Raw genomic sequence first — 26,580 nt, 5'->3', positions numbered from 1 at the left:
CATTCAGACTTTTATCTCTCCTCCACAGAAAAGGGGAGGCTTTTATTACCTGGCAGGGTCACGCGGCCCGGAATAGCTCTTTTTTTCCAAACTCTGAGCAGTTTTTCTCCCTTTTTTTTTCAATTTTATCTGGCACACGTGCACCGGAGAGGCACGTCGTCTGCCACAGATGTGTCTCTGCGGGATTTTTATGAAGCAACCTCTCACTGGTTTAAAAAGAATTGTGATTCAGTGTTGCTCAACACACGCCATCACCTCGCATCTGTCACTTCTTACACTCTCGCCCGCCCACTGTTTATCACTTTCTTGGTCAACCCGTTTTTTTCTCCGCTCCCTCCAATATTCCCCCCTCTCCTCATTTGCTCCCCCCTCCCCGCCCACCCGTCTGTCCGCTGGGAAAATTGACCTCATGAAAAATGAAAAGGATTATTTAAGAGAAATAGCAGCGTAATGAAAACCTTTTATTGTATCCCAGGGTGCACTGCCTGTGGCGGCTGCCGCTGGCCGATAGCAATCCTGTTTAGTTAGATTAGGTGGTGGTGGGTGCGGCGTCGGTTGGGGTCTCTCCTTGGATTTTTTTTTTTCTTTTCTCCCCTTTATTATTTCTCTCTTTGTCTCACCTCTATCTAGTCTCATTTTCCCTCACCATTATAACATCTTTCTTCTTTTTTCTGGTTCTCTCCGCTTCTTTTTCATTTCCTCTCTGTGTCTGTGACTTTTTTTTTCCCCCGTCCCTCGCTCATCCTCTCCCTGTCTGATTCTTCTGCAGGGGAGTCATTTAGAATATGCGCCAGCATCACGAGACACCAGTATAATCATGTACTTGTCTTGTCTCTGTGTTTTGTTGTGTGTGTGTGTGTGTGTGTGAGGAATATAATAATCACGCGGTATTTCCCTGCGTGTCTTTTGTGTTCCAGTGGCGGACGAGAGCAACATGGGATCACTGGTCGGGCAGAAGAACAGTGAGTGCTTCGTAAAACACGCATGTACACATGAAGAGAAAACACTCTTCACCCGCACTCCTTTTGTGCCTTTCCCTTCTTGACACACTCGGTTAAGCAAAAATAAATTAACTTAGGACGTCAAGGTTCTCACTTTCTCCTTTTTCCCCCCTCATCTATGCACAAACATTACTTTATTCCTCCTTCCCTTTTGCCTCCCTCTGCTTCCTCCGGCTGACAGAGTTGAGTTGTGAAGCACTTAGCGTCGGAGCTCTCGCTGCTTTATAGCCGTCCAGGTCAGCAGGCCCGAGGTGCTCAATCCTCACCCAGCTGACAGCAGCCGCGCCGCATCACAATGAGGCCCCCCTCCGTTACTTCCTCCCGCACTCACTTCTGCCTTGTTTTTATTTGACAAAAGTGTGGTTAAAGGTAAAATATAAAGTCGGGGTATTCTTCTCTCCTACCGACTGAAAGTTCCATTGTAACGGTTCGAAAGGGCTGCACGTCTAGTTCACTGCCAGGAATTTATGCGATTTTACGTTTTGCGCAGGAACAACCGTGACAAGCGGCGCTCAGACATCCACATGAACCTCGTTACACCCGCTTAACGCGTCAGTCTCCTGTCGGAACAAGCGCCCGAGTCACTTCTACATCAGAGTCCTGATGGCAGTCTGACTGGGATCACATCAGGCAACGAGTCTGTGAAACTTCTGACACAGGACAAGAGAACAAGGCGACACGAAGTAGAACACGCTGGGGAGGAAGATTAAATCCATGTGATTATCAGTTATCACGACGCTATCATCGGTTACAGTACCCGCGAAGAGAACAAAAGTTGAATCCATTTAATAAACCACAAACCACCGGCAATTAGCTCATTTCAAGCTTATGAGGATATTCTTCTAAGGATTTTCATAGGGAACTTATTTAATTGGGGGATTAAAAAAACAGTTGCTTTACTTTACTACGACTATATTTTTCATTAGAACCAACTTCAGTGATGAATGAATAAATGCAGTAAATTGCTTCACATTAATCAGAGCAAACAGGAGATGAAGTTGCAACTTAATGCAATGGCTTGTAATGACTTGAGAAAAAATCTATTAAGGGGTTCACTGTGATTAGAATGGGCTTGAGCATCCCTCACGCTCAAAAACCTATATGGAATATGCATGTTTATATGTATACATGAGGGGCTAAATACATGGCATTATGTATTAAATCTGACAATCTGACCACAGTGAGGGATTTGACGTTGATGAAATAAAGAAAAGAAATGTAATAAGCCTACGGCAACAAACACTCAGCACAAAGGCAACGTTGTTGTGGCTCGTACCAGTTGTGCTGTGTGAAGGAACATTCTGTGCTGCAATCGGAAGGCGAGTTTTCCAGCTCCAGCACCGCTCTCATCAGCGGCCGAGGCTGGAAAGACGGCGTGCTGCGGTTTGTTCTGGGCACCAGCGGCAAATCACGACCTTGACGGAGCATGCTCAGTTGGGCTCACCTCTGGCCGCGCTGCAGGAGTCAGCGTTTTTTTTTTTTTTTACGTGGAGTTCAGCAGTGCAGGTGGACTTTGAAACGACACGAGTCGTGACCGGCAGTGGTTGTGATGTCGAGAGGCCTGGCTTCCTCCTCGTCTTCTGTGTCTCTGTTACACACACACACACACACACACACACACACACACACACACACACACACACACACACACTCACACGTACACAATCCTTTAAATCCACCTGCAGCAGCCAACAGAGCCTGTTGCCCGCGGAATACAAATTTCCCGAGCACTGTTGCTGACCTCAAATCCCCCGCACTCAGCATTCCCACAAATGGCTTCACCTCCGCCCTCCTCCTCCTCCTCCTCCTCCTCCTCCTCCTCTGATTTTCTTGGCATTTCTGATCAGCACCCATAACCCTCGCGGTAAACAAAGCGATCCATTCCTCCGCCGCTAGCGTTCTTTTCTTCTTCTTTTCTTTTTTTCCATCTCCTCTCCAGTAGACATCTTAGCTAATGCGTATTGACAGGGCTTTTGCGTGTTTTTAAATTTTTTGCTGACGCTGAGTATTTGCCCAGCTTCCTGCACCAACCCCCCCACCCCTCCTTCCTAAATGGCCTCAGTGTTTCTTTATGGGCTTTGACATATTTCATTAGGCGGATGGTCTTAAGAGGCCGGCCCGGCTTCTTTAATCTGGATAAAACCCTTTTTCTCTTCTGGCTAGAGCCGCTTCGAGGAGCGCTTCACTCCTCTAACTCTCTTTCTCTCTCTCGGTCCTTCTCTCCGTCACTTACTCAAGCTGTCCCTCCCTCCCTCCCTCCCTCCCTCCCTCTCTCCCTCTTTTACTTCCCTCTTTATTCTCCACTCTTACGAGTCCCAGTCTTCAATAGAGCTTTTATTTCTTTTTTTTCTCTCTCTCCGCTTTCATCTTTGCCTCCACTTTGCTGCTTCTTCACAATCACTTCTCTCCTGATTATTCCGTCTCCTGCTCTCTGTAGCCAGTCTCATCCCCGTTTTCTGTATCCTCTCAATCCCAAATCTTCATCCCTCTTTTCTTCTTTTTTCCTCTCCCTCCTCCTCTCTTGCATCCAGTTCTCTCATTATGATCGCTCTCATCCTCTTTCTCTCAACAGGCTGATCCTTTCTCTCCTCCTCTCTCTCTCTCTCTCTCTCTCTCTCTCTCACGGCATCATGCAGCCTATTACGTGAACATGCTCCAAACTCTGTTCCCTCTGCCAAGTCAGACCCAGCCCAGCATCTCTTCAGCCTCAGTGTGCTTTGTGTGTGTATAAACGTGTATGTGTGTGTGTGTGTGTCTGTGTGTCTGTGTGTGTCTTTGAACACCCTGCAGAGAGCCAAAAGAGTAATGGACAGATATCCCTTCATTCATCCCTCAATTTCTCTCCCTTAGAGTCTAACATCTCCCCCGGCGGCAGGCTACCCTCTCACAACACACCTGGGAGTTCATCCAACAGCGCTCACACTCACTCACACACACACACGCACACACACATTGAGCTACGTAGACGATTCTACTGCAATACCGCGTCTCATTTGCCTGTGGTGTAAGTGTGCGTTTCATTTTTTCCACGTGCGTGTTTCCTGTTCGCCAGGACGTTTCGCGCCGCCTGCAGTAGTTCACGGCGAACCCCCGCAGCACAGGGTGCCGGCCGCCGTCGCCCCGCGCACGCCCATTAGTCCCCGTTGTTCTCTACTCTGCACAGTGAGACTCGGAACCCAGCCGGCGTCCTGCCAGCGCTGAAGCCTCTGCTTTGTTTTTCACACTCTTCGATTGGGTGCAGTGTAAAACTCTGGCACTCGCCGCCATTGGCTCCTGTTCCCCGCTCCGTCTCACTCTCACTTTCCTTCTCCCCTCCCGCCCTTTAGCTCTTTGCATCCGGTGTGTTGTTTGTTGGATTTGAGGTGAAAGTCACCAATTTGAACTGATTTATCATGGCAGTCCCTTCATTATCATGTGTGTGTGTGTGTGTGTGTGTGTGTGTGTGTGTGTTTCTTGTATTCTTATAAGGGCCAGTTCTGCTCTTATGGAAGAAAAAGATTAGTCTTGAGCCTGGTAGAATCTTTTCCACCCATAAAAACCTCTAATTTATGAGGCCTCTTTGATTCAGGATCCATCTCGAATGATTTAAATATCACATGTAATGATTCATGTAGGGTAATAATCGTCATTGCAGTCTTTCGCATTACATTATATCACGTGTGTGTGTTTGTCTGCGTCCAAATTAATACGCTCCACAGTTTGTCCCTCATTAAACAAGCACTTTTTTCATCCGCCACGCATTTTTACAAATGGCACATGTCCCGCTCAGCACAGTCCAACCCCTCGTCCGTGCTCTTTCCGCACTGCTGTAATCCAGCAGAGGTAAGCAGTAATTATGAAATGGCCCTTTAAAGTCCCTTCCAGGTTTTAATGCCATTCATCTCGTCGGAGGCTAAATACATCCAGCCCATATGTCCCCCCCATTGCCTCATACATCTAAACAGCTAAACACAATTACTGCCAGGGCAGCGCCTCCATCCTCCGCCTCTGATGCAGCTGAGTGCATTCACAATGTGACGGCGGGCTGCGTAATGATTGGACAGGTCTGTAATTGGAGTGGAGGTTTGATTGGACATGAGATGAATTAGATTTGCCTTAACTGGACATGCAGTTGTCTGAATTGATTCAGTTTGAAGTCAAGGTTTGTCACATGATTAGAAATGGCTGCTGTTCCACAAACATTTTTTATTTTTTTTTTCAAAAGGATAAGACTTTAATTCTTTGATGATGAAAAGCGCAAATTAGTCATACTTACAAGTGTCGCCTGTTTGGCTAAAAGCCTGATGCAGCTTACTGCTCCGTGTCACAGAGCTCCGTTGTTCGAGGACTGTTAAAGAAGTCATCAGCCAGCCACACCATTGCTCTGGGGCGAGGATCATTTTCCGTCATTGCCACGACCCTGGGCACTGAAGTTTATTTTGAGCTGTCCGTAAATACTCACTGGCGAATTTAAATGTGCATTTTTTCCCAAATAGCCCTCAAAAATAGTAATGTTCTCTAAAAACCAGAGACAAGTCAAGTTAATTTATCAAGCACAGAGTTGACCAAAGGGCTGTCCAGTAAATTAAATCCAAGATAAGCACAAGGATAAAATACAATAAGATAAAATAAAGATGGACAAATAACAGAGATTAGTGTCGCAGGAGACCATTGTGGTTTCTGTCCATTTCTTTGTGCAGTAAAAAAAACAACTTAAATCCAGTTGTAAACATTTACGGAGATGGGATGGTTAATATCTGTCGTAAATCAATATTATTGAATTAAATAACTCTTATTGAAACACAGGAAGGGGAGGTTTTTATCCCTTTTAACAGTGTCTTTAATGCTTCGGCTGGATTAGATAACCTTTACTGAGCAGTGTTAACACTGACATCAGGCTTTTCTTTTACAGGTGTATGTGTGGCATGTGTGTGTTTTAATAGTAGCGTGCAGGTCAGGGCCTGTTTTACTGGTCTCCAGAACAAGAGCCACAGGTTTTATTGGCCAGTCCTGAGATTGGATGCGAGATGAAAAAGTGTGTGTGTGGTTCTGTGTCTCACATGTGTGTGGCTAGAGTGTCACCTTGGCAACTCCCATCACACACACAAACACACACACACACACACACACACACACACACACAGACACACACCCTTTCCTTCTATGTACCATCCCCAGCTGTTTTGATGGAGGGGGCACTTTCTTGTAACCGTGGCAACCTTTCAGCCAGACCGCTGCAAAAAGCTGCTCGCTGCCGAGCACATTGTTGTCCAGCTGATAGGTGAGTGTTAAGACCCTGCAGAGACACAGTGGGAGGGTTCGGCAGTGCACCCGGCCTTTTTTTGTGTGTGTTTGTGTATGCAAGTGTGTGTCTACTTGTTTGTTTGTCATTACTGAAACAATGTCGGCTGTATTATAAATCAAACGATATCCAGTTTAATAGTTCGGTGTCAAGTGCCCCCGAGATTGGATATGGTAAAAGGTTAAAAAAAAAAAAAGGTGCGTGCGTACGTGTGTACGTGTGTGTGTGAGTGGCATATTAGATTTATAATACACACACAGCCGGTCTAGCAAAGCCTATAATTTGGACATTTTTGAGTTCATTAATTTTTGTGTTCAGTGGATGAAATAATTAGAGATCAGAGTGTGCAGGCAGCTTTTGTACAGAGTTGATAGTTTGTGCCAGCTGCAGGGAAAACACACATTTTAGAGTCGCGCCGCTTGTTCAAATGTTCCCACATGACTGATAATGTGTTGACCCCCGGAGACGTGGAAGTTTCGTCACTGTGCCTCGTGCGACGGGGCTGCGTGTGCGTCGCGCTCAGCTTCCCAAAAAAAAACGGGACACTCTTGAAGTTACAAAGCGGCGTCACGGAGCGGTGTTGGCCCTTGCAGGGCCTGTCAGCACAGCGGGACCCCGAGGCGATGTTCCAGGCAAAGAGTTCACCGCTGTCTGCTCAATGCAGACACGACAGCAGCAGGCGCAGTATACATAACACAGGGAGAGGTGTGTGTGTGTGTGTGTGTGTGTGTGTGTGTGTGTGTGTGTGTGTGTGTGTGTGTGTGTGTGTGTGTGTGTAGGTAAGTATTGACATCTGCAGTGGGCTTTTGGGTGGATGTGTTGGTACCATTTCAAAGTGGCACTTGGCTGGTTTCTTTGTTTTCAGCAACATATTGAGCGTTAAGAAGGATTAAGTTGAATATGCATTGTTTAATAGAAAGAGTTTTTTCCCCTCCATTGTAAATCATAATTTTTGACTTTGTCCTTGGGTTTCCTCACCCGAGAAACACTGGATGAGATTCATTTTGCGTTCTAATCATGACAACTTTCCTTTTTAATATCCGTATGTTGGGCCAAATGTCTCACTACACACTACGGCACCTTTGAGCCACAAGCCCCACGTTCACACACACACACACAACTTCAAACGCTTTTTTTACTGTAAAAGTATCACTGATTGTCAAACACTTGCCAGTTCGCTGACTTTTGTGTGAAGTGATCCGAGGTTTGGAACTCTGACACACCTCGGAAGTTGTACTTTATTACTGTCTTAAAGTTCTTATTAACATTAACTGACTCAACTGGGTGTTAATGTTCATCCAATCCTTTGAATTTCTTCGACGAACCAACTCCTAATGTTTGGTTGTTGATTAAAACACACTAATTAGCATTTTCTTTTTTCATTTTTTCTGAAAATTTCCTTGGTCATCCACTTCCGCCGCTCGCCGATGTCGAGTGTGATCACAGAGTATCAAAAAGGGGGATGTTAATCGCTTGATCTCAGGCGGCGGAGCGTTGCAGCTGTGAAGGGCATCGCCCGTCGTCCTGGGCCGTTAGAGGCTGTTTGTCAAATATGTGCACCAGCTCGAGTCAGTGGCAATCAGGCCGACACGATGCGAATGGATCCGCGAGAGCATCTGCTGGCACAGCGGGCAGCGGCATGTGATAAACGCTGATTTCACCCTCCATTGGATCGAGCTGGCGATGATAGCCACCTCTCCCCCGCTCATCCATCCTATTAAACCCTCATTATTCATTTACCTTCAGCCTCAACCGCCTGACATGCATGGAATGAGTGCACTCTCAGACCCACACACACACAAACACACACTTCTCGCAAAGGTGAATTGTGCTCGTATTCTATTTCATCTCAGGCAGCGAAGGACACACATTGGCTTCTCAACAGGCAGTATCGTGACTTTAATAATTTGTTTAACTCTGAACAAAATTCGCACATTTTGGGGTAAACACACACATGCCTACACACTCAGACACACACACACACACACACACACACACACACACACACAGAGTTTCTCTGTGTATAGTGCAGCAGTGCGCTGGCAAGGAGCTTAATTCTATCAGGCTGCGAACTGGACAGCCGTAATTACATTTGTGACACAAATCCTGCCTCTCAAATTGAGCGTTTTATTCCTGGGCGCTCCCCCCCTCTCTATTTATAACCCCTTATTCCCCATAAATCCCACTTCCTCTCAGAAAGTCAATTTAGGACTTAAAAGGCAGCGACGCTCTACTTACTTTTCCCCTCTTTCAACTCTATCGCCGCTTCAGTTTCACTCCCCCCCCCCCCCCCCCCCCCCCCCTTTTTTTTTTCTGCAGCTTTGAAGCGTCTGAAGCGACAAAGAATACATCTCAGGCGGTGAAAGTCATCCCTATAGGAAGCTTTCAGAAAAAAAGAAAACGCAGCTTGCAACCTGTCTGTAACTTCCTTGAGTACTTGTCATTGTGATACACAACTGGGAGGGGCTGCTGTGCGGGTATGGGTGGGTTCCACTTTGGCAGCAGTCTGATCTGCATGACATCTACTCTTTCCTTATGCCTTATTTTTTCCGTTTTCCTTACAGCTCTGTATTTCCTCCAATCCTCCCAGCCTTCCTCACTTTCTTTCCCCTCCACGGTGCTGCCTCTTCTGCTCTCCAATCCCCTGCTGAATCAGCTGTGGCCTTCATGGCCCTTCCCGCTCTCGAGTTGGAGGCCGCACCTGAGTACAGTATGATGGCAGTTCATTTATTCCCCGTGTCTCTTGCTTATGCATGAGCCTGTCACTTCCCATAGTGCTCCTCCTCGCCTGTCCCCGCAGCGCTCCACCTCATTCATCGTTCCTTTATGTTCGTGCTATAGGTCTCTGACTTGCTCCTGATTTCTGTCAAGCCTGCTATTCGCCCCCCTCTCTCCTCTACCTTTTCTCTCTCCCTCTTCATTTTTCAAGCTTCAGTCCCAAAAAGTAAAATCCGTTAGGTAGAAAGTGAGCGGGCTGATTGCTAAATATCCGAACAGTGAAAATCAAAGTCAGCTGCCTGTATAACTAAAGGACCAGTGTGTAGAATTTAGCTGAATGATACCTTCAGGTGACTTAAAAAACCAAAACTTGACAGGCCCTCTCTCTCGAGCCAGTGTTTCGTTTGTTCGCTCCGGGCTACTGTAGAAAAATGGTGGTGCTCCGTGGAAGATGGCCTTCAGTTCTCCCTATGTCAATATAATGTGTTCATTAGTTAATGAAGTTAACAAAAACAGTATTATAAATTATGAATATCCCAAGACCAGTTCTTCTCAAGCAATCTCAACCTTAATTCTAATACCAAGCAGCATCAACATTTTAAGAAGCACTTTAAACATGCAAATATTATTGTAGTAAATGACTACATTTTTGAAAAAAGCATATGATCTCATTTCAAAGAGTTACTCCACCATCTAAAATCATTCCGTCGCATTTTATCAGTGCATGAAAATCATTTTGAAGCAGACTTTCTTCGTTCTCCCTCTCATCCCTGGTCCACCTCCCTCGCTAACGGGCCTCTCCCCGCACCCCTCTCCTGCCTCCTTTGTGTCTCTCAGAGCCCTCAGCCGGCGGAGCACTGGGCCCGACCCTGGGCCTCTGGAAGTCCAGCTCCCTGGAGAGCCTCCAGACGGCCGTGTCGGAGGCCAAGCAGAGTCACAACCAGGCCCAGGTGCCCTTCCATCGTCCGCGGCCACACATGGTCCGCGGCCGGGGATGCAACCAGAGCTTCCGCACCGCCATCGACAAGTCCTACGATGGGCCTTCTGAAGATGGTAAGACTTTTCATCAGCGTTTTTTTTTTTTTAAAAACCCAAAATAGACGGATGAGGCACTGGCACTGTTGCTATGGTATAGAATTTCTTCCCGGGACATTATATCCCTTTTAAATTAGACACCACAGTGCCAATGCGCATCCCTTAGGCGTTATAACACACTGGCACTCAAGAGGAGCCGGAGGCCTGCCAAGTGACAGTGCTTAGCCTAAGTACCTTAATGAAAATTCTACATGATTTTATCCACTCAGCAATTTGGGAAGAGCAACTTTATATCTTGCAGCAGCATATTTTTTAATATACTACCTTGTGAACCCACACACACATGTTGTGGACGCCTGTGTACAATACATTACACGCTTTGCCAAATGAAATGCTAAATGCAATGCATGCAGCTGCATCTATGAGTATGTACTCCGTCTGCGACCTTTGCCCTCCCCGCGCGTCTTCACTACGCAAACTGTTCACCTTCCCTCAGATGACGACCTGTCAGGGCAGAGCTCCGGTCACGAAACAGCCGCCAGCGGCTCCTCTCGCCACGGCCTGGACGCGGAGGATGGCAGCAAGAAGAAAACCAAAGGGAAGAAGAAAGAGAAGAAGAGCAAAGGGAAGAAGAAAACCGATCACTCCCTGGAGGATCCGGACAAGAAGCCGAAGAAGAAAGGTTTCGCCCTCTTAAGGTAGGAGCACTGTAGTATTAAAAAAAGTGTTTATTTTCATCTTGAACTTTCAGGGCACTGAGGTGACTCTTTACGGTTGGCTGGTCGATGATGAATTAAGCAGAGTAGTTCCAGCCACTGCCATGCAAGTACCTCGATTCTGCCGGTAATGAGGCTTGTATTTCATCACCACCCTAAAACCCCAAGGTCTTATTCTAAAGCGTCAACAAGATGGTAATTACTTTAGCTTTTCTGGCCAAACTGTACCGATTTATCAAATGAAATTATTTTTATTTTACCTACAGCCATGTAAGCTTGTGTGTCGCTGTTAAAGAAACTCTGTAAAACAGAATGTCAGTTGCAACCAGTAAACAGTAGCATTTACACTTTCATGCGGTAATCGATGGAAAACAACAGCCTGTCCTACTTTCGCCTGGTTCAGTTTCAACAAATTACCCACTGAGCTCAGTAGGATTAAGGGATATCGGATCATTGGATATGAACACAACCTTCCCGGTGATGGAGGGTATCCATTATCTCCCGATCCGAGCAAAGTCCCGCCGACACGGTACCGACCCGAACCGCTCGTCAGCCCCTTTTGTCAACGTGTCCCCGTCCTGATTGTGACGGTCCAATCCTCCAGCGGCAAAGTCCTTATCTACTGGCAGGGACACGGTGTGGTCACTGTATCACTGCACTTCCAACACTTGAGATTCAATTAGGGCTGCGGCGAGAGATAGCGGCGGGCTGAGGCGTTGGCCCACAGATGGCGGATAAGAATCCAATCGTCCACAGTGTCAAGGGCGGTAATGGAAGAGATGTTCACGCGGCGACGTTGGTCGTGGAGAGCGGGGGGAAAGGACACAGACGGAGAAGAAGTATGCATGCTAGAAAAGGTCATAGTCGAGTGTAAACCTAACTGAAATCCAGTCTCCGTTGCGTTTAATTTCCCTGAAAATATATACTCGCCTTTGTCTTTTTGGCATCATACATATTTCCATTTATTGCACACACTTTCGCTGTTCCTCTGTGGCAAAAAAAAAAAGGGACAAATATGTAGAAGCTGACACTGCTAGCGGTGTGACAGATTGTGTTTGTATAAATTCTGGAAGGAAATCTCATCTGCGTCTGCACTACTCCACAAGCATACAGTACCGTTTCCTTCTTGTGTGTGCTCTCTGTCTCTGTTGTTTATACGTTGGCGTTAGGATTTTTGTGTCTCTCCTCTTTCCTTTTTATACTCTGTCCATCTCATTCTCCACGAGTCTCCATCTCCTGCTCATGCTCATTCTGATCGCGCTCATACAGTTATCAAAGAAAAGCTGTTGTGTCACGTGACTTATGGGGAGTAATTCTGACGCGGCGCTAAACTGCTCGTGTGAGCGGAGATCGATTCAGCTATAAAACTAAAACATATTAGTATGGATGTAAGCCTTAGTGTGTGGCTCAACCGGGCCGAGGCCATGAATTATGAATGAATCATATACAGCTTTTTTCATAATTCAAGAGGTGCATTGATGAAAATGCATGCAGGAGACGCACCTTGCTGAATAAAATAAAGAAGGCCTTAAACTCGATGTGAGTTGACTTTGAAAGCTCTGATTCCGCTCCAACCCCAGCTCACTTCTTTAAGCTCCTTGAGGCCCCCGCGCGAGGTTGTCGCACACCTTCTTATTTCCATTTGCAAACTCCCTTTTGAATCCGCCACAACAACAACGACGACGACGACCGGTGTTCATTCAAGCACAGACACCGAGTGCTTTTCTAACTCGACAATAGAACGGAGCATTGTAAGAACGCTCCCGGATTGCTGCCGCGCTCTTGCCTCCCTCTCCCTCTCTCTCTCTCTCTCTCTCTCCCTGGCCTTTATCCGGACGACTTGATTGTTATTGAACTTGAAATATGACTTAATTAGCCGGAGTATTGCGCGGCTCAATCTAATTGTAGCTCTCAAATGTTATTCTACTCCAATGGCAGCATTGCAGAAAAAAGGGCAAATCACGAACATATGACCTCAATTTACCTCCGCGACGAAAGTGTGCGCGCCGTGGCAGCTCGCGCGGCAGATGTTGGAAGTCGGCCCCGTCCTTTCAGCGGCCGTAAATATTTTGTCTATCTGCGGCGGTATTTGAGGAACAACTTGCTTTTGGCGGCGGTTCATCACACAGCCGCTTGGTGTGAGGTCACCTCTGGAAATCACACGTCAACAACATCATTATCTTTATGTGACGAGTGTCTTTTCATTGCTGCATACTTGAAAACTTCTTACAACGCCCCCCCCAACCCCAACTTTTCTGCCTGATTGCTAAATAAGCCAGGAAAAATGGCAGTCACCCTCAGACCTTCCTCAGCGGAGCCCGACTGCTCGTCTTGTCTGTATTCAGCAGGCAGCAGTGGAGTCTTTGCCTGGAACGTCGCCTCGGGGGCTGCGCCACTGACAGACCGCAGAAAGACTAACGCTGGAGCTCACGGCCCGCTCTCTTGTTTCTCTCCCAACACCGAAACAAAGAGAGACAACCTGGTCAGGGGGTTTCCGATGTCGATATCAAACAAAGATATTTACGTTACTCTTTTCCATTTTTTTTTTTACCAAAAACACATGCCAACGATTTGATTCCATTTTTAAAAGCAAACGCTTGAGTTTCCTCGCACCGCAAAGTGATAGTTTTACAAGTCACTCCGCCTTGGGAAGGGTGAGCGTTACGCAGCTTATGCTTGAGCTCATACCCGCTCTTCTTCTTGGCGGGGGATTAGACATATTATGGTCTGATCCGGCATGACTTGATCGGGAGGTCAGGATTTGAGGGATATAGCTTGTGACTAACAGCCTCTGATTGTGTCATCGAGTGAGTCCTCGCTCCCAAGTGACACTTGACATGCAGCTGAACGATAAAGCCGGGTGTATTTTTATTCTGTTTACTCTCCTTCCAGATGAGTGTGTGTGTGTGTGTGTCGACAGTCGCCGGGCGTGTCATTGCTCGCCTGTCCCACTGGCCCTGCTGGGCACTGACAAGATCCCGCCTCGTCAAGTCACTCAGTCAGTCAGGATCGATGTTCAGCTGTCGCTATCTGCGCGCGTCCCACTGAGACAACACCCCCCCCCCCTCCACCAGTTTAAGGGAAGGGCGTTTTGATCTGCTGTTTACAAATCCGCATATACCGCATGATACGTCCTCTCTCCTCCGCTTCGCTGTTTGCAGCGCCCAGGAAAAAAAATCCGACAGGGTAGCGAGGCCAATTAGCGCCATCCGTTCCGCTCTTATCCTGTTGCAGAGCGGCGGGTTGTGCGGGGTTTGAAAGGTAGCGACTGGTGGGCCGCGCTCGACACAACCAAGGCCTTGTTGTCATAGGGTGGAGGGGCCCACTGCAAGATGACGTGTGATGGATTACCGCCATCATTGTGCCCCGACCACCTACTCATTTTTGTTGTTTTTTTTCAGCCCTCTCCTCTGTTTCTGCTCTTAAATGTTTATTTGTCTCTTCCATCTCTCCATCATATTTTCTTCAGGTCCTCTTCAACCTCCTTCTGTCTTTTCGCACAGCCCCCTTCAGCATACTGCGAATGTTTCTTTACCCAGCACATCCCACTCTGTCCTTGAACGAACCGTTAATTTAACCAGACTACATTAGACACAATGAGCTCTCAGGTCCCGCTTGGATTCACACAAGTTCATGATTTTCTACAATTAAGTGCGCTAACAGGAGCTCTGTGAGGTCCCACAGACCTCCCGCCAATTACACGAGCTCCAGACATGTTGCTTCCTTGGTTGCTTCTTTTCTGAAGTTTTCCTTTTTGTTTGTGTGTGTGTGTGTGCGTGTCCCTGTGCTATTAAGCCGTATAAAACCGTAATCATGTTTACTCCAAACAAACTTTGGCAAAGTAGCATCTTTCGCGTGTCGCCGAATTTCCCATGGAATCCGGTTGATAATGGATGTTTTGCTGTGGCGGAGTGAAAAGGGGCTTACGGCGCGAATCGCTTTTATTTGTCGGAGATCGTGTGTGAAAGTGCTATACAGGGTGTGGCTTCGAACGTAAGACCTGCAATTACACAACGGAAAGAGAAGGTGAGGAAAGAAGGAAGGAAGGATTTGGGCAACTATTTGAATGAGCACTGGTTGTCAAGTGTTGGTAGGTAAACCAGAATCCCTCTGACATGTTTGCGTGGGGGTTTCTAAGCTGTGACGGGGGTCCATTGTAGGTGCGTTACCTAATCCCGCACGGTTGGTTAATGCACTGCAGGTGGATTTCTTTGATCCACCATCTCATCTGCCATTTAAGGGCTTTTAGCGGCGCTGGTGTGGAGCGGAGCCTCCGAGAGAGTATTTATTAATGTTAGTATTCTCTTTTGTAAAATATGCATAAGGCCATGCATCTTGCGCACGGGACGCACCTATCTCTGGTGGATAGGCATTATCTCTCTCTCTCTTCATCGCTGTTCACCTCTTTATCTTTCCCATAAATAATGCATGCAAAACCACGCATCACTCTCTTTGCAACAACTTGACACATGTATGGAACACACGGCTGCGGCTTACTGATCAGGGCCGCCTTAAATGCGTTGACTCGCGCGGGACGTGGAGCCCGGCGGAGTGCGCTTCTTGGACGTTTCCTTTGAAACCTGCGGCGTTTGAAATTGGCGATGCAAATCCTGCAAACAGCCTCTACCTCGTGACGTCGCCTCTCTGATGCATTGTTGGTTTTTAACCCGCAAATAGGAACCTACTGCATGTGTGTTAACACATATATCTCTATATATATTTATATATATGCAGTTGTGTCCCCTCAAACCCCCCAAAAATGCACCGTAACCTTGGGACACTGTGAACAGCAGGCAGGGAACAACCGTTCATAGAGAAAGCGGTTGTCCCAAAATTACATTTATTTCTTTTCGTAATTCCTATTTGTGCACAATTTGCTCCCCGTAAGACTTCTGCCACCCACCAAGTATTTTTTCAACTGTTGTTGGAAAATGAGCTTTTTTGCGCGGCTTCCCCGTCCCCCCGCCATTGAGGCACAATTCTAATTTACAACTTTGCCATGGAGGCGAACAGGCGCGGACGCTATCATCGTCGGCAGCTGCCGGAAAAAAACAAATTAACTTTTTTTCCCCCCACTCCGTTTCTCTACCCCTGCATTCAGCGCGATGGGCAGCTTTCCCTGAAATGATGTGGGGCTATATTGGTGTTGTTGTGAGCTGTCAGTCAAATATCAGAGGGACGGGGAATTGACAGTGGAGATGATGAGGAAATCCTCATGCATATATATCAGCCCGATAAAGGGGCAGTCGCAAACAATCCTCCGCCTCTCCTTCCCTCCCTCCGTCTCCGTCGACCGCTCTCCACACCGCTCACGCCTTCCCCTTGAAATTTTGCTCGTCTCCTCTCACACGAAAGGCTTTTATGTTTCTTGTCTATTCATGCTGCGGCTACAACCTTCCTTTCCTTTCCTTCAACCGTTTGGCTCAGCAGAGCTCTCTCTTATTTACACCTTTGTTTTTTTTTTTAGCGAGGAGGGGGATGGGGGGGGACGGGAATGCCGACTCACTCCTCTGCAGTTTCACCATGAAGAAGCTCCAACAGAGCAGTCGAAGAATTAATTACTTTATTCATCGGCTTCTAAACAGCTTGTTTACCTCCTGCGTCGAGACTTTGGGGGCCACAGAGTTTATACAGTTTAATTATAATCCATCTAGCTCTTATATAGCCAACCATACTGTATACTGTGTATTTATTTTTTGTTTTGGATTAATGTCCCCCTACTGATTTACCTCCCCATTTTTATACGGAGCAATCTCCAGAAAGCTAATCAGTGTGCAGCACTCTCCGGAGTTTTTCCACCAATCATTGCTCCAAAGTAACTGTCACTTTTTTTTTTTTTTTTTAAATGGCAGAGATTTTTAATTCATTTAGGAATTGAACTTTTCATTTTCTTCTCTGCCGGTTAACGTCTGTCTGTGACTCATCCCATCGAGGAACACGATACCCCTGATTTTGTGCAGTGAATTATTACCCAAGAGGTAATTATCAAATGAGACCCACGAGCGGAGACGTCCATTTGTGTTGATCATTGTCGCGATCCATCAGATCCCTATCGAGTTATGACATTTGAATTGACCCGGAGGGACGGACGGGGTTTGAAGTGCAGACACATTCGTATCAGCCAGACAGCTCAGCGGCCTTTCAGCAGCCCGACTGCCCATCGCTCACCGGCCAATTAAAGGTATTCATGTCGCCACAGGAAACAGTCACGACCAATTAGCATTTGATTCATACGTGCTCGCGCGCGCACACACGCACTCGGAGTGCAGGGGCGCCAGGAAGCGATTACACCTCCAATGGCGTCCGTGTGCCATCCAGTCATCTTCGTGCCATGAGTGATGGATGGACTTCCTCTGTCATTTAAGGTCCGCTAATGACACACACATGCAGGGACGTACACACACGCCCTCCTCCCTCCTTGTGTCTTTCGTTGCCCCCTCACATATCTCCCGATTACAAACACACACACACGGAGCGTGACCTCCTCTTTTCCAGACGGAGAAGGTTAAGTGTTCTTGTCTGAGGATGTGTGGAGGGGCTGGGGGAAACCAAGAGTTTTAACCTTTCCCAGTCTGCCAATGGCTCTCATCTGGAGCCTCGGTGACCTGGCCTTTTTTCCCTTTGCCTCCAGCTGGTGAAACGCTGACAGGATCCCGAACTACCCGGCATGAATTCAAATTTGTGCATGCACATTCAGTCCCCTCGCATTAATATGCACCACAGACATTACGTCTGTGTATTTTTGCCGTTGAACTTTATCAGGAAAGCAAATAAATTAATGGAGATGGAGGGAAAGTTCTCTCATAGTCACTCTCTACTTAACAAATAGTCTGTTTTCCATCTCACTGACTCGGATGCTTGACTCTCAGGGGCGAACTATCTCCCAACCTTGGCACATGTAACCAGAAGACCTGTACCACGGTGATGGAGTGATAAAAAATATATATTTTTGTAACTTGTGTGAACTGTCCACACACACACACACACACACACACACACACTCATATCCACCTTTCCACAAATGGCAGGGTGTGAGAACGAGGTGTGTGCAGACCAGACCGGCAGTCTCATTAAATTTTAACGGCGTCCCTGACAGAAGTGGGAAGAGAAACGACGAGACAAATTGCCAAGGGGGTGACAGGTTTCGTGTGGAATTTGCTAAAATATGCCAGAATGCAAACAATTAAAGGGGAAGCCCCCTATTTCAGCGGGGGGCCCTGGACGGGCAGAGCGCCTCACCCCTCCTCCCTCCCTCACTCGTCTCCCTGCTGCATTTCCTCCTATCTTTCCCTCTTATCTTTTTTCCCCTCCACGTCCTTTTTGACATATTCACTCCATCCACCCCCTCCTCTCTTCCTCGCACTGTTCTTCCTCTTATTCTTCTCTCTTCTTTCTCCCCTTGCCTTCTTTCTCTCCTTCCGTTCCCTAGTCCCTCCTGTGTTTGCACCCCCCCATCTCTTCTATTCCTCTCGTCCCTCCATCCACGTCTGAAGCATCAGTACTCGAGGGACCGGTCAGGCGTTGATTAAGAGGAGCTCTCCACATCGTCTCTTCTCTCCCCCCTGAGAACTGCCTGCTGTGCGCTCATACCAGTCGCTCTGCCTCCAACCTCCTCTCCTTCAGGTGTCGAATTAAACTCGTGCAGAAAGAGAAATGTAAACTTTTTTTGCCCATTTTGCCCATTAAAAACATTTCCAGGAGAGTTTTCCCCCTTTTGCTTCTGCTGTGAAATTGAGTTAACATACATTCAATAACTACATATCAAAAAAAGGAGCCAGCAGGATCAATCCTCAGCTCGCGTCCTCCTCCATACATTATTAATATGCCCTAAGTGAAGCTGTTTTAACTGTGATTAGCATCGGGTTGGATCTTTCTCAGCTGCACTTTTCCCCTCGCACGCGCCCTCCATCTTTCTTCCGTCGCGTCACCGCTAATATCGGCCGTTAATGGAAGCTGACCTCTGCCAGGTCGGTATGTGGCACGAGGCGCGCGCAGAGGAAGTCACGTAAACACATGTAATCAAAACCTCAGGGCCCGCGTTCTGTTTTGTTTTTTCCCCCCAGGGTTGCTGGATCGTGGTGTCAATCATAACCCCGGCTCCAGTGGCCCGGTGTGACCTTGCTGCTGGCTCGCCAGTCCACTTGCAGCATGATCCTCATTTCCACCAGGAAACTTCACCAATTTTAAAGAGCTCTTGTTGTCTATTTTCTCCCGTGGATGTTATTCTGTCTATTTCGGGCCTGAAATATTTTCCGACTAGTCTCACCGTGAAGTGGCGTCGCGTTGCCAGAACTGGAGACGGAGGACTCGGTGTTACATCACAGCGCTCTGTAGTGTTAATCTCTCTCTCTCTCTCTCTCTTTCAGCGTCTCCCATTCCTCTCTCGGTCTGCTCCTCCGTTTGCTTCTCTTTCGCCCTCCCTCCCTCTCGCTCTCTCTCTTTTCTCCCCTTTACTGCACAACTCCAGCGAGATATGCGCGCCGCCCCGCCGCAGATACATACAGAGCAATCTAATTACTGCGATAACATTTCTGCTTGGCTGATTAACTGTTTCTCCCCGTGCCTCTGAACGCGGCAGCGATGCTTCTATATATTCCTTAAGCTCCTTATTCCTCCCCAGTCGAGCTGCACTTTCACAGGAGCTTTGGCTCACCCATCATTCTCTCACTTCTCCTTTCTTTCCCTCTTCCTCCTCGGCCTGTTTCTTATTCTTAGTGTCTCTTGTTTAGTCTCCGAGGCATATGGGCTATTTAGCCAGCTCTCACTTTTTCTCGCTCGCTCATTTAATTCCTTTTTTTTTCCCCCGTCCTTACTTACTCATTCTCATGCTGCCTTTCTCTTGCTTGCTTTCTTCTTTCTTTCACCCACTCAGCTCCTTTATAACTCTCTGGCTTCTCTCTCCCGCTCGTTCCGCGAGACAAATAGGATATTCGGACCCTTTTTCTTTCTCGGTCTGAGCTATTTGCTTTGCCTTCTTCTTCCTGGGAGCACACCAGGTCTGTTGCAGGAAAAAATATCTTTGCTTTTTTGTTGTTGATGGCAACTAAAGTTTTTCGAGTCATGCCATGCCATACTCAACGTTGAGATCTTGGCTGGAGAAGTTGCAGCGACAACAAGCGTCTGCTGCAGACTTTTCACTTAAGTTGACTCTCATATCGTGTTTGACTTTATCATTTCATTATTGTTGTTTTACATAAATCAAGACTTCTTGTCATGTCGTTATCTGAACTCAGAGAAGTGACCAACATATAAGAATTATGCTTATTAATTTCCTTGCTCGGGCACCGTATATGGCAAAGGTCTTCACAAGTCTGCAAGCGCGTGAGCTCACACACACATGTAACCCACACGTAGTACACACACGTCAATCGCATCCTTGTCCTCGTCCTTAAAGGATCTCTACAAACACACACACACACACACATCCACAGAGCCAGACAGCCTTCTCACATCCCTTGTTGTGCCTGGCGATAACTAACCGCCCACCGACTCCCTGCTGCACCAGATAGGAGAGCTTATTAAGACTGTACACACTCGACGCCCGCAAACGCTGTCAGAGACGTTGTCTCAACTGCAGGACACAAAAGCCGACGTCGCCGGCGTGAGCGGAGGCGGAGAGTTGATTCCTCGAAAAAGATGAATGGAGTATAAAGTGAGGCTTTTGAGTTGGCACAGAGGAGATATTCAGGTGTTTGTCTCTCAGGAGTGAGCTCCCTTTGCTCCCTCCGGCCCCGCTCCCTTCTCTCCTCAGAGGGCTAATTGCACAGGTTGGTTCGGTGACATCACCCCACTGGCTAGCCGTGATCTCCATGTTGCACACAGAGCCTCATTAGAGCGCGGCCAACTCGGTGCAATGCATTTTGACCCCCTCTCCCTCTCTCTCTCTCTCTCTCTCTCTCTCCCGCGGTAATGAGAGTGACAGTAGCTGTAGTAATTACAGTCAGTCCGGTTTCTTTCCAGTCCGCTCACCTCGCAGCGAGTTCCCTGTGTGTCTAAATCAAGGTGCGGATTTTGTGAAATGCCAAAGTCGTTGTCTGTGATGGCTGACGTTCAAAGGGGATTGTAGAATTAAGCTGCTTTCAGACATGCACTGAAAGACCCAACATTTTCTGAAACTTTTCCTTCAGTATTTAAGAATGCAAATGATAGCAAATGTTGTTCCAGGACTTTTCCTGGGAGTACAGCAGGAAAATATCCCAGAGATTCACAGCGAGCAAGTGGGCACTTTACCCAGGAGCCACCCGGACAATTTAAACGCCAAAAATCTGGAAAATGTCCCGGCCCCCGATTACCCAGACATTATGTTCGTGTATGAAAGCAGCTTTAGATAAGTAAATATCCTTCTAAGTGGTTTTCTTCGCAAAATAGTAAATATATATATATAACAAACCGCACAGCCCGGGCGCCGTCTCCTCGCAGGATCCCGAGCCCGCCGAGGTGATGCCAAAGGGCGAGCGGCGGGGATCGGCGGGCTAATGATGACAGCGACGCACTAATAATGGTTCCAAGTGGCTCTTGTGACAGCGAGGAGAGTATTAAGTGGGACACCAGAGCAGGGCTGACTCACCGGGACCCCCTACATCCCCCCCTAATGAGAGATTGATGGGGTGGTTGTGTAGGTAGATAATGCTAAGTTAATGAGATGTCCTCTTCCATGAGACTGTTTGCCGTTCCCCACAGAGTTACGGAGCGTGGTGTTGATGTATATAGCTGTCTGCTGCAGTATTGTGTGCGGCTGCTTACCTGCATCTGAGAGCAATATATTGGATTGTGGATTACTCTGCATGTGTCGGAGTTACTCGTGTTTATTGAGTTGTTTTTGTAGGTTTGCGTGTGTGTGTGTGTGTGTGTGCGTCATTGTTTCTGCGCATTCATTTACCTCTGCCTGTGCTCGGGGAGCACAGCGGCGGCCCGGCCCCTCGACAGGAAATTAACTGTCACATTTGAAAAAGAGTGACGGAGCCGAAAGTTTTTTTCCCTGAGAGGAGACAGACTTGATAACCAAAACAAATAGCAGTGAAAAGGTAATTAAAAAAAAAAAAATTTTAAAACCTGACAGACGGAGAGAAAAATAAAGCGATGAGACGTAGTTAAACAGCTGTCTCAACGGGGAAATGTGGGATTTTCTTTTTTTTTTGCGATGGAGAAAGGGATAAGATAATGGCAGAGTCGGGGATAATCACCTCCCTCATGGCAGGTACATGTCTCTAATTGGGAATCCCAATCCTACTCCGCTACACCCCCCCCCCCCCCCCCCCCCTTCTTTTCCTTCCATCGCCTTTCAGACAGTGTGGCGAGAAAAGGCGTTTTTTCCTAATTAATGCGGATATAATGATGGGTCCAACTGTGGACCTCTGGCCCCTCTGAATATGTTGATTAAAGCTCTGCGTGTGTGTGTGTGTGTGTGTGTGTGTGTGTGTGTGCGTGCGGGCGGAGGCGGGGTGAATCCAGCAGGCTTTTCAGATAATCATATATTTATGTGTAATATAATTAAGTCTATTGATCTATTCTGAGATGGCGAGTGCTGAAATTCCTTTTTTTCCGACAATACTGAATTTCTATATGTTTTTTTCTCTGAGATAATTGCAAGTCTGCTTTTGGCTCCGGCATAATGTGGGAGTGCTTAGAAAAATCTAAATATTTCCATGTAAAAAAAAAGAAAGAAAAAAAAGGTGCTGATGCAGAGCCCACACTGTTTCTGGGAGGTGAGGTGGAAAAACATTACAGCAACAAGGGCTTAGCAGCAGTGTTATCACCTGAAGAAAGAATAGAATAAGGCTGGTACAGCTGGTACCCTCAAATCGGTGCACAGTTGCAGGTGTAGGTGGACGAGCTCTCAGTCAGAAGGAAAGGCAAACTCTGTTTCCAGAGTTTGTGTCTGTAAACAACTTTGCGTGATTCGATCTCCGCTGGGGTTAAAGTTTGCCGGAGCTAAGCTGAGAATTAAACACATATCATGCACAAATGAAGTGCACCAACAAGTTGAGTTCATCCACAGAAGAGCATTTGATCACCTGCTTTCACCCTAAAGCACAAGCAATGTGAGCGTTTGACCCGCCGCCGGCAACGACAACCCCACACAGGAATAAGTGAAGGGAGTAGATTTAGTAAAAAAACAACACTAATTGGTCTGCAGGATGGTGCCATGCCGGCGTGGCGTCCGCCCCGTCCAGGTTTCACCTCGTGCCGCTGTCGGCCGGGCCAGCGGGGTTACCATTCAGGCCACGTCTCCGCCTGTAGCAGTAATGAGAAAGTGCCGCGCTGTTAATGAGATAAACACAGACATTAGATTGGCTCAGCGGGAGCTTCCGACGAAGAGGAGAGGGCGCGAGGAAAAAAAGGAGTAGGTTGGTGGTGAGAGAGGGAGAGGGAGAGGGAGAGGGAGGGGGGGTGGTGGGCATGGTGAGAAAGATTACGTGAAGAAGAGATAGAAGAATATGAAATATTTAGAGGAAGAGCCTCTGTTAATTTCCTCAAAGTGTGAAGCAGAGCTTCATTATAACTGGAACAGAGGTGACGAGTGAATTCTTCCTGCGAAATGAGAGAATAAGAGCTGCGGAGTGATAATGATGATAATGGTCGTCGTGGCAAAGTTGATATGAAAATGCAAAACGCGCTTTGTGTAACAGCTATGTTATAAGTATTCATGCTCCATGTGCTGCGTGACAACTGTACCCCTTTTTCATGTGTTCCACAAACACACACACACACACACACAAACAATGTGCAGTGTCAGTGCCTGCTGGGACATAATATCCATATCTATCATCAAGCAGACTTTTTTTTTCCAGGCAGAGCCACTAATGAACACACACAAGTTAGGATGAGCGTGCACGTGTGTGTCAACACTTGGGACAGCGGATGCAAGGGTGGAGTGTGTGTGTGTGTGTGTAGTGTTTGTATTTGAGTTAGAGGGCCTCTTTCATCAACTCGCGCATGCTCTGTTGCTCGAGTGAAGTTCATTTTTTTCGTCATAGAAGTCTTCAAACGGATCCTATTAAAGCTCCTAATCCTTACGTCCAAAATAAAAGTGCCTTTGGTAGACTGCAGGAAGGTGCAGAGTTAAGTTCACATGATCGCAATACACTCCCTGATTGCAGAGTCACCCGTTAAATGTTCGCTTCTTGCGTTGTCCAGGTTTGGCAAGAAGAAAGAAGACAAGAGCAAAGATGCAACCAAAGCATCCAAGAGCAAACTGGAGGCCCTCAGTGAAGAGGAGCTGGGCAGGATCCCCGACAGCAGAGATGGGTACGATATTTCACAAAACTTGTGAATCATCCTGATGCAGCCAAGCATTGTATTGGCACTGTACTCATGTTTAGCCGCCCTCTTTCCCCCCTGACAGCTACGACCCACGCTACACTGATATCCACTCCGGCCACGTCACGCCCGACCAGGCCTCCTTCCCGGACGTGGAAGACGACGAGAGTGACCCCAACTACGCCCGCATCAACAACTTCCGCCAGCCTCCCTCGCCCCAGCCATTCGTCAGCCGCACGCCCTCTCCCGCGGCGCCGACGCTCCAGGCCTCCTCCGAGGAGCTGGATGGCCTCTACGCTAAGGTGAACAAGCCCAGACCCATGGTCGCTCTGCAGAACCAGCATCGCACGCAGGCAAACAGGTGAGCGAAGGGGGCGAGGGACCAGAACGGGTTGGATTCATTTACCAGGACCAGATTGTTGCATGTCTGCTGCCGTTCTCTCTTAATTTTTTACCTCTTGAACACTGTAATATCTACAGTGTGTGTGTATGTGTGTATGTAAATGTGTGTATAGCATTTGAATCTTTGCTACTGTGCACACAAGGTCAGAAACCACGCCTTGATCAGCATGAGCGATCAACATTCATGGTCTGCCAGGCTGCGAAATGCATAAAACATGAATGTCTGCCCTCACTGTTGTAACATCCATCCACACACACACACACACACACACACACACACACACACACAGGCTTCAGGTGCAGCACAACACATCCCTGAAAGCACAAGGCTGCTCTCCACTCTGCCCTCTCATCAAGTTAATGTTTGAATTTTAAGCCACCGCGCCTCTCGGGCCGTGTTCTTGCACAGATTCAGATATGTATATTTATACGAGTCAAATTACTCATTTGGACAATCTGAGTTGTTCATTGATGCCGTATGAGGACACCATGCCCCCCTATTTTAAGAGATAAAGAACTAAATAGCATGAATTTACCTCCAGCCATGTGCAAAAAAAGGACTGATGGAGGCTTTTGAGGTGAATTTAAGGTAGTTGGATGAAAAAATATGCCTGCTGTTGAGTAAAATGTATTATTTATTATAATATGGTTTGTCTCTGATGATTAATGCTTGCAGAAGTTCAAGGCTTATCAATATTGTTACTGCTTTCTGTATTGTATATTGTTACAGCTGAAGTTTTTGGAACCTCAGTCAGAGTTTAACGTTCAGGTTCTTTTGTACGTCAGGGAGAGAAATGAGGAAAATCTAGAAAGGATTCTGATGCAAATTTATCATTTCCCGCACGAAATACCTCGGGCCACATTAAAACTTTCCCTCAACCTAAACTCTTGACAGAAATTACTATTGACTTGCAAATCGAAAAACTAAGCCCCAGACACCCAATCTAATCCAGAGAAAGGGAGGATGCTGGGAGGGAGTGGTTGGACACGGCAAGCAGACAGATGGGAATAGAACGATATGACAGACGGAGGGAGAGAGAGAAAGAGAAAGCAGAGAAAAAGAGTGCAGAGACAGAGGGAGGGAAGAAGAAGGAGAGGCCCGAGCCAAAAGTGGAGAGAGAAAACGAGCTAGATGGGCTGAGCAAATTCGAGAGAGGAGAAGTGACAGAGGAGAGGATGCAGACAAAAGAGGAGGAGGGATAATTAGCCACAGTCTAGCAGCCCTGACAGATCTGTTAGACCACTTTAGCTCTCATCCACTAGCGGTGGGTACTTCATTACCAGCCTGTTTTCTCCTTGTCCTCACTCTCTCCCTCCGTCTCCGTGTCTCCTTCACTGTGTCACTTGTCTGTCTCTCCCTCTTCCCTCTGCTCTTAATGTATATTAGATAGTCTGCAGCGTTACTGGGCTTAATGAGGAGCCTTCTTTGGCTTGTCAACTCTGTGTGTGAGGGTGTCTCTCTCCAGAGACAGAAAATAGAAATAATGGTTGTTAATAATGTTGTTAGTGGGCGACCATACTGCACTTGTTGGTCCGCATGTCTTGGAGAAATGTAACCTATTAGTGTATTAAAAGAATTGATCCGATTGTGCTAACAAGTGCTGGTTGTGCCACATATCGCCATTGGTTTTGTCTTTTTTCAGATATTTATTTGACAGATATATGATAGGTGACAAGGTGGACAACGAGCAACTAAGATGTCCCCAAACTGGAGTCAAGTCAGTCCCCTTAAATACGCCAGATGTGCACCGAAATCGAATGGATTTTTTCTCGGCTCGTGTCCCATCCTTCCACCAAGTCTCGGGGAAGTTTTTTCGCAAAATCCTGCAGACAAACAAACAAACAAACAAACAAACAAACAAACAGAAAGTGGTGAAAAACTCAACTCCGTGGTGGAGGAAACTATATGTGACTAATATGCTAATAATGTCCCAAGACAACAAAAACAAGAACCAAGTTGTGATAGAATTTTCTTTTAAACACCGTGGCAGGTCACGTTGGATGACCTCAGGTGTGTTCCACGGTCACACCCATTCACTTCCCACACACCCGCACTACGCTCCCTCATCGCTGGCTATTTTCACTCACATTCCACAACCTGCGGCTTTGGAGAAGACACACACACAAACACACACACACATACACACATCTGGACGTCTGCTAAAAC

The 26,580-nt window shown here is 47.1% G+C and overlaps 1 protein-coding gene and 1 long non-coding RNA gene across 7 annotated transcripts in view; one reads left to right on the top strand and one right to left on the bottom strand.

Moving 5' to 3' along the window:
• LOC118301237 overlaps nucleotides 1–26,580 on the bottom strand; it is a 1,055,945-nt gene that overhangs the window by 750,185 nt on the left and 279,180 nt on the right. The window lies entirely within an intron of this gene.
• Nucleotides 1–26,580, top strand: part of pard3ba (par-3 family cell polarity regulator beta a) — a 121,917-nt gene that overhangs the window by 62,438 nt on the left and 32,899 nt on the right. For both annotated transcript variants that reach the window (XM_035629808.2, XM_047330717.1), the window contains 5 exons: nucleotides 918–962; nucleotides 9,838–10,053; nucleotides 10,532–10,733; nucleotides 23,889–23,999; nucleotides 24,097–24,372. In XM_035629808.2, the coding sequence (XP_035485701.2) occupies nucleotides 918–962; nucleotides 9,838–10,053; nucleotides 10,532–10,733; nucleotides 23,889–23,999; nucleotides 24,097–24,372 (850 nt within the window). The remainder of the gene's footprint in view (nucleotides 1–917; nucleotides 963–9,837; nucleotides 10,054–10,531; nucleotides 10,734–23,888; nucleotides 24,000–24,096; nucleotides 24,373–26,580) is intronic.

This window comes from Scophthalmus maximus, chromosome 1 (assembly GCF_022379125.1).
Source record: "Scophthalmus maximus strain ysfricsl-2021 chromosome 1, ASM2237912v1, whole genome shotgun sequence".
Lineage (NCBI taxonomy): Eukaryota > Metazoa > Chordata > Actinopteri > Pleuronectiformes > Scophthalmidae > Scophthalmus > Scophthalmus maximus.
This window is presented reverse-complemented; position numbering and strand designations above follow the sequence as displayed.